This window comes from Capsella rubella, unplaced genomic scaffold, assembly GCF_000375325.1.
Source record: "Capsella rubella cultivar Monte Gargano unplaced genomic scaffold, Caprub1_0 scaffold_1, whole genome shotgun sequence".
Taxonomy (NCBI): Eukaryota; Viridiplantae; Streptophyta; class Magnoliopsida; order Brassicales; family Brassicaceae; genus Capsella; species Capsella rubella.
The window spans coordinates 11,437,858-11,445,702 of record NW_006238923.1 but is presented as its reverse complement, the minus strand read 5'-3'; the positions used below and the strand labels follow the sequence as shown (position 1 = coordinate 11,445,702).

The 7,845-nt window shown below is 37.0% G+C and overlaps 3 protein-coding genes across 4 annotated transcripts; 2 read left to right on the top strand and 1 right to left on the bottom strand.

Annotated features, from left to right (window-relative positions):
* Positions 1-1,140: 1,140 nt before the first annotated feature.
* Positions 1,141-4,306, top strand: LOC17898930 (MND1-interacting protein 1). Its single transcript, XM_006306832.2, has 3 exons — positions 1,141-1,227; positions 1,383-3,026; positions 3,595-4,306. Exons 2-3 carry the CDS (start codon positions 1,404-1,406, stop codon positions 4,111-4,113), a joined length of 2,142 nt encoding a protein of 713 aa, XP_006306894.1. The 5' UTR covers positions 1,141-1,227; positions 1,383-1,403; the 3' UTR covers positions 4,114-4,306.
* A 154-nt stretch (positions 4,307-4,460) lies between these two features.
* On the top strand, positions 4,461-5,549 carry LOC17900676. The gene is made up of 2 exons (XM_006304086.2): positions 4,461-4,751; positions 4,944-5,549. Exons 1-2 carry the CDS (start codon positions 4,550-4,552, stop codon positions 5,462-5,464), a joined length of 723 nt encoding a protein of 240 aa, XP_006304148.1. The 5' UTR covers positions 4,461-4,549; the 3' UTR covers positions 5,465-5,549.
* A 114-nt stretch (positions 5,550-5,663) lies between these two features.
* On the bottom strand, positions 5,664-6,945 carry LOC17896806 (NAC domain-containing protein 71). Of its 2 annotated transcripts, XM_023789126.1 has the most exons (4): positions 6,689-6,945; positions 6,293-6,612; positions 5,991-6,197; positions 5,664-5,900 (listed from the first exon to the last, which is right to left on the bottom strand). In XM_023789126.1, the coding sequence occupies exons 1-4, from the start codon at positions 6,843-6,845 to the stop codon at positions 5,841-5,843; spliced, it is 744 nt and encodes a 247-aa protein (XP_023644894.1). In that variant the 5' UTR covers positions 6,846-6,945; the 3' UTR covers positions 5,664-5,840. The 2 variants fall into 2 exon arrangements, 1 of the variants encoding a protein (XP_023644894.1); XR_002835351.1 differs by having other exon boundaries at positions 5,991-6,594.
* Between the last annotated feature and the right edge of the window lie 900 nt (positions 6,946-7,845).

Here is a 7,845-nt window from a genome sequence, read left to right as displayed (position 1 = left end):
GATTTGTTTATGGGTGGGAACAAAGAGAGATTTTGAGGTCACACAGTGGAAAATCCAAACATCTTGTCCAAAGGAATTGCAAAAAGAAGACACTTCAACAGAAGATGCCATTTCCATAAGCAAGCATACACTAAGTAAAAATTTATCAAAATCTCTCATGACCATGTATGTATCATCAATGTATGTATGTGGTGTGGTATTTGTGAGGAATGGGGAAGAATAAAAAAGGACAAAGGAAAGAGTTAGATGAGAACAATTTTTTTGGACATTGACGTCTCTAGAGACTCTTGGATAGCCATTAAAGTGCGGCTATGGAGTTGTCCACGTCTTACTTCAAAACTGTGATGGCTCAGCTTATGAAGATCCATACAACAAAACCCCCTTTTTTGTTTTCTTTCGTTTTTTTTCTTTCTTTTTCGATATGACAAAGTGGTAAATTCTATAAATGTAACACAAGAGCATGCATAGAGAATAATAGTACTATTATATTTGTTCATATGATGGTATGTGCAACTCTATATTATAAAAAAATAAAAATACCGAAACGAACAAAATCAAGAAATCTCTACATGTATAGTGAGCTGCATGAAGTTATATACGATCCCATATTCCCATGTCTTGTCAAAACAAATATTTTATTCGATTCCACAAACTAGCTAGATAAGAGCATCAAAGGATCGTAAGACTAAACCGAACCAAAACAAATGTTGGAATCCAAATTGAACAAAGATTTGCTTAACCAATTAATTTTACTATCTAAATTTATTTATAATTAAAAATTCTAAAAAACCGAATTTGAAAGCGAACTGTATATCATAATGTACATTTTAACATTTTTAATACAAGATATGTTAATATAACATATACTACTAGCTAACCTCTATCATTATATTGTATACAAATTATAAAGTTTATTTTCAAACAGAAACCAAACCGAAATCAAACTACACCAAACCAAAATTGCTACAGAACCGATAACAAATCAACCGAAATCAAACAAATAAACCGGATATCAGAAGCAAACGCTGTCGTTTAGCCTCGCATATCTGGGCCAAAATAAGTCCGTATCATGTTAACGGGCCAAAAGCCCATAAATATATTCTAATGGCGCCGCCAGAAATGGAAGAAACCGAAACCAAAGTTTATATCTCTCGGCTCTCTCGCATAACCTTTTTCGCCGAAACTCATCTTCTCAGCCGAGAAAAACATTTCAGCCATCACCGATCAGTGAGTTTTTCTTCTTCTTCTTCTTCTTCGTATTCCTCCATCTCCATCATCGGAATCATTATTTCTCAATCTCTTAATTTTATGTATTTTCGATTTCCCGGCTGGGTAAAGTTTTCATTTTTATTTCATTTTCTTATCGTTTTATGTTTTGACAGGTTTTGGTGTAAAATTCAGAAATGGGTTGTACTGTGAGGGAGAAGCATGTGAAACCTAGCCGTAGGATCCGACCCGTTGCGTTTAGATCCGACCCGCCTTTGTGTTTGATCGAGAGGATTGCTCTGTCGAAATCAATCGTTGAGTCGAGTCTCAAAAACCTTGTTTATCATCCAGGTCTTAGTGATTCTGGCTCTGTAAATTCGAGCCCTAGCGAGGAGAATATTTGGGGTTATTGTACTGAGGAGCATTTGGAAGAGATATTGCTGAAACATTTGGAGTTTTTGTATAGCCAAGCTGTTTCCAAGCTTCTTGACTTGGGTTATGAGGAAGGTGTTGCCATTAAAGCGGTTTTGAGTAATGGTCACTGTTATGGTGAATTGGATGTTTTGACAAATATAGTGAATAACTCATTGTCTTATCTGAATAGTAGTAGCGGTGGATGTGGAGGTGATAGTGATGGTAAAGGTGAGGATCGGTCGGAGACTGGTTTTACGGATTTGAGAGATTTGGAGGAGTATTCTCTTGCTGGTATGATTTACTTGTTGCAACAAGTTAAGCCTAATTTGAGTAAAGGTGATGCAATGTGGTGTTTGTTAATGAGCGAGCTCCATGTTGGTAGGGCGAGTACTATGGATATCCCAATTCCAGGGAATAGGGCTAGTTGTTGTATTAAGGAAGATAGTAATAAAGAGGATGTTGGTAGTACTTTAGATCTTGCTGGTTTTATGGCACCAGCATTGTGTCGATTCCATGGAGGTTGGGATTTTGGGAATGGTGGAGGGCCTGAGTTTTCTGGTAAAGGGTTTTCTACAAATGGTGCTGAGTTAAAACTGCAGAGAGAGATTGATTGTCCGAAAAGGTTTAATCTTTCGCCGTCCATGAAGTCCTTGTTGAAGCGGAATGTTGCAGCTTTTGCTGCTGGTTTTCGTGCTAGTATGAAACAGAAGCAGATACAGTCTGAAACTAGTGGTGATAGCATATCTTGTAACGATCCTGTACGTGTGGAAACTTGTGAGCAGCAGCCACGCAAGACAGGGAGTGAAGAAAGTGTTAGTTCGGTGTTGGAGAAATTCCGTGATCTGAACCTTGATGATAATCTGGAATCGGTGGGCAAGGATGATAAGGATTGTGTGATAGTCAATCTGCTTCATCAAGTCAAGGATCTCGAGAAAAAGTTAAAGGAGAGGAAAGACTGGGCTCAGAAGAAGGCAATGCAAGCTGCTCAAAAGGTCAGCGAAGAATTGGCTGAGCTTAAGTCATTGAATAGTGAAAGAGAAGCAATCCAACTGCTGAAAAAGGGTAAAAAAGCTGTTGAAGAATCAACCATGAAAAGATTAACCGACAAGGAAAATGAACTTAGAAAAGCTAGTGGTCAAATGGACAGAGCAAATGTTATAGTAAGAAAGCTTGAGAATCAAAATGCAGAAATCCGAGCAGAGAGGGAGGGTTCCAAGTTAAGTGCTTCAGAATCGCTTAAAGCATGCATGGAAGAATCAAAGAAGGAGAAAAAATGCTTGAAGAAGCTTGGGGCATGGGACAAGCAGAAGTTAAAGTTGCAGGATGAGATTACTGCCGAGAAAGAAAAAATTAAGGCCCTTTATAGGACTTTAGCTCAGACTACACAGGATGAAAAGGAAATTGAGGTACGTTGGCTCATGTATTATCTTTATTTATACCCTGAAAGTTCTTTAGATCTTCGCAACTTTGACTCTAGAAATTGTAGGGAGTACATCTTACTTAGGAGCCAAAAATGTTGACACATGTCTCATTTGAGGCATCCATCTAGTTGCCAAGCTGGTCCTGTATTAGATGGTAGTATGCCATAAACTTCAAGATCTTTTAAGAGGTATAGTCTGCAAGGGTGTATGGAACCTGGATTTGATAGGAGTATCATATGAGAAAATCAGTTTTGGGTTGTAGAACTCAGCCAGATGATTTGATATGCCTACTGATAAGTTTCACGGGAGATCCTTCTTCTCTAAATGATAGTTCATGTTTTCTGTCTGTTCCTAAGCCTTTACCTATTTTTGGGGATATTACCTAATGTTGCTACACATTTTGTTTAAAAACTTGCTTTTGATTTGCTCGGTTGCTTACTTAGACTGTGGTAGATGGCTGATACATGAAAGATTAATCAACTTGCCTCAATTAAACATGGAAAGGTTAGTCTATCAAATGCTTGATATATTTTTGCTCTTATGTTATTCACAGGCGAAATGGAGGCAAGAGCAGAAAGCAAAGGAGGAAGCTCAAGCTCAAATGGAGGAAGAACAACGCTCAAAAGAAGCAGCTGAGGGTCACAACAAGAGAAAGCTCGAGACTCTACGGCTAAAAATCGAACTAGACTTCCAAAGACGCAAAGATGATCACCAAAGACTAGAGCAAGAACTCTCTCGACTCAAAGCCTCTTCAGATACAGACTCAAGCCACATATCGAACAACGCTTGGCAACCCGAAAAATCCCAAGGAGAAAACATCGCTAAGCTGCTTGAAGAACTCGATAAACTTGAAGGGTCTTATGACAATGAAGCAAACTATGATCGAGAATGCATCATCTGTATGAAAGATGAAGTCTCTGTGGTGTTCCTCCCTTGTGCACATCAAGTTGTGTGTGCTAGTTGCAGTGATAGCTTCTTTGCAACCAACAACAACGGCGGAAGGAAAGTCACTTGTCCTTGTTGCCGAAGTTTGGTTCAGCAACGAATCCGTATCTTTGGAGCAACCTCATAAAAGCTCGAAATAACTTCTCTTCTGGTTTCAAAGAGACATCACAACTTCAGTTTTTACTTTGTAAGTACAAAAATAAATGTTTAGCTTCTTCTTGAGAGATTTTTTATACTCTGCAAATTTATTTTTTTCCCCGAGAAAATATCATGCATGATGTAAAATAAATTACGATCGTGATCAAAAACTTCGTTCGGTTTTCGAATTTTGTTGATTTACAGAAAAATTAAAACCGGTTAGTTTGGTTAGAGAGATTGTACAAATTCGGTTATTTAGCCAAAGTAATTAATTTTAGGTTTGGTTTTGTTCGGTTAGATCGGATTTGGACACTTGTAAGCAAAAACAATGGCAACCACAAGTTCTTAGAAACCTCAATTATTATTAATGCTTTGTCTAGTTTTCATCTTGTGTGTTTTGTTGTGTGGCCGTTATTTGCAAGAGAATGGCTTCGTGTGCCATCTCTAACACAATTCATCAGACTGTAACCTTCAAGACGTCGAAGAGAGTAAGTCCTTACAACGGTCTATTCGGTTGGAACTCCGACAAGAAAGCAGACAATGTCCGGCTGCCGCAACAACCGTCCTACCACGAGGACGAACATATTCCTTTCTCTCTTTCGTTGGTAAACAAAACTTTCCTAAAGGGTAAGTACTAATACTCTCTTTTCATCTCATTTCAAGTCTCTTTTTGAGGTTTGGGTTTTAAGAGTTCGAGTTCTATGCGTGGAACCAATTCATTTGGTCTTATATATGTATATATCCCCTTGATTTCGACTAAAGACAAGTCTTATTTAAAACTCTTCAAGATTGATAAGAATCTTTACTTTTTAAAATCAGGAAGAGAGCTAAAATGTTGCTACAAGGCAAGCATTGATGGGTTTAGTGCAACAAAGTTCCATGAGCGTTGTGATTTCAAAGGTCCATGTGTAATCATAGCTTACACTAAAGACATGGCTTTCAAGTTTGGTGGATTTAGCCCAGAAGGTTATAAAAGTACCGATGATTATTACGATACATTTGATGCTTTCCTCTTCTATTGGCTCGACGATTGTGATGACCCAGTAGTCCTTCCAAAGGTTGGAGGAAGTGGAGCTGCTTTATTTGACTATGCACGCGGAGGGCCTCAATTTGGAGCTGACGGGCTTCTTATAGGACCGCCTTTAGCTCCAGTGATGGGCGGATTTGCGGGTCCGGATACTAACTCGGGTGTTGGTGATTTGAGGATGGCTAAATCAAGATTGGGTTTGTCATATGCCAAGAGGAAAGATGGGAAAGAATCTATCTTTGGAGATGAAAATAAGGTTAGTCTTGATGATGTATTGGTCTTTTGTAGCCCCTATATTGCTTCTTTGTATTAAATTACAAAACCAATCTCAACAAATTCACCAATAAAAAGTATCCAAGAATCATTTTTATTTATGTAATTATACAACATTGGTAATACATACTTCTGAGACCTCAAAATCTATGAAAAGTGTATCTATAACTACTAGTTAAAGGTGAAGAGAATCTTGTAGTATGCAACTAGAATAGTTAAATCTTGATGACTTGATCCATGGGAGTGTGTTTGGTTTTGAGATTCAATCTAGTGAAATATGTTTTGCTTTACCGAAGAATGTGATAGTTCATGACTTCATTGTTCATATGAGCTTCTGTATGATAATCGAATGTGAATGGATTCTCTATCTCCCAATCGAAATTCAAATCTGCAAAGAACGCTGGTGGATACTCGAATTAGGGCGATGCAAATATTTGGAAACCAACATCTTCTTCTGTTTGTGATTGTGAATTTTCCTGCAAGAACATTGTATGAAGTTTGAGACACGGTGACATTGATTAAAGAATGGGACTTTTTCTCAGAATTTGGATTTAAATTAGCTAAACCTGAAAAGATGATTCAAGGATGATTAAATCAGGAGAAGACCAGCGTGTGTTACTTGAATCACAAGAACCCTTTTCTAGGTCACTTGCTTGACAAGAACTCTCAACATTGTTGCTCAATGGCTCATCTAAAACCTCTGGTGAGTTAGTTTCACATTTCTTAACCGTATGCTCATTCCGCTTTATCACACGACACAACGCAAAGTCTCCCTATAAATGAATACCAAAAGAAAATTATCAATTGGTAAACTATGAAAACAAGTATTGTTCTTTCCATCTTTTTTGGTTTAAGATGATCTTGTTACTTTGAAATTTACTGATCCTTGTGAAGGATCGCTGTCGCAGAGGCGATACTCATGCATTACCCAGTCGGTTCTACCACCAAAAGGGGCTCGACCCAAATGAAAAACTAGGGTTTTCCGACACCCAATGATAGAAGAAGACAAGGAAGAAGAAGTAGTATGACAAATGATTTTTCGATCTTTTCCTGTGGCTTTCCAGTAACCAGATTTAGTAGCTCTGTTTATCCGAGATCCGTTCTGGTATTTTCTGTCGCGATGACAGAAGAAAAACCATTCCATATCTCGATTTGGCAAGAAAGATTTCTCTGTAATAAAACAAAACACTAATCTTTTTTATATTGTAGACTCGAAAAATATAATCTTTTGAAGTTAAAGATTTTCAAGAAGCAACATATATACCTGGAAGCTCCCAAGGATCAAACTTGTATAAATCCATAAATGGAATGATTTCAAGCTCGATCTCAAGCCCTTCGTTTCTTCTGTGCAGGTAATAACCCACAAGTTCTTCATCTGTTGGATGAAATCTGAAACCAGGTGGTAAATATGATCCAACCATCGTCGTCTATACTCTTAAGTACTTGTATTCTTGACAGATATTAAATATAGAAACCCTAAGTCCTATTGCTGTGTTTCTTATAGCTCAAGGAACAGTTATTAAAAACAGAGTATATGGTAATCAGAAACAGGAAGATCAGATAAAAAGGAAAAAGATGTGTAAGTTTGGACCGTTTGGTAGGGGATTATAGGATTATATAGCAGAAGGAGAAAAAAATTGCTTAAAAGGTTTTGATTAAAGTATTAAGTATTAACACAAACTTAGATAAAGTAGTGTTATGTAGTAATATCTATTTTTTTACGTTTAATATAATACAGACCGAAAGGTTTTGAAGATTACTTTTACTTGTCTGAACAATGGCTTACCTGAACCAAAAAGCTTTTTACTTGCAGTTCACACACACTCAGTGAGTTGAGAACTTATTGCCGTCTCTAATTTATAGATATAAACATCTTGCCGTCTCTAGCTTATGTCGACAGACACCTTGCTGTTCTATTACCCATTGTGGTTTGGTTCATTCTTCATGGCTTCAAGTAGTTGCTTCGATGTCGATAACAAAACAAAACCTGTCATCTTTTGCTCTATTTTCTAAATGAAAATGTGAACATTAACTTAAGATTATCTAAGTGTCCATTAACTTAAAATCTTCCAAAATGTTAAATTATTTCTTCTATCCGCGTTATTCACCTTTTAGACATGACAAAACCACTTGTAGAGTTTGCTTTAGCCTATGTAAAGTTAGTTCCTTTACGTAATGGACATCTACAATGAAAAAGAATGAAAACTTGAACCCTTTAATTTGATTCTAGAGTAAGATTCTACTTTTTATTTTATTTTGGTTTAAAACACACACAAAAGTTTCCCACATATAAAAAGATAAGTGGAAGTCTCCAAGAATACCACATCACTTTTTAGTTGCAACATCAACATTTATAGGCAACTTTTAAAGTGTTGTAGAAGAATTTAGAATGTTTCCCTCACTATTATTCCAATATAAAAA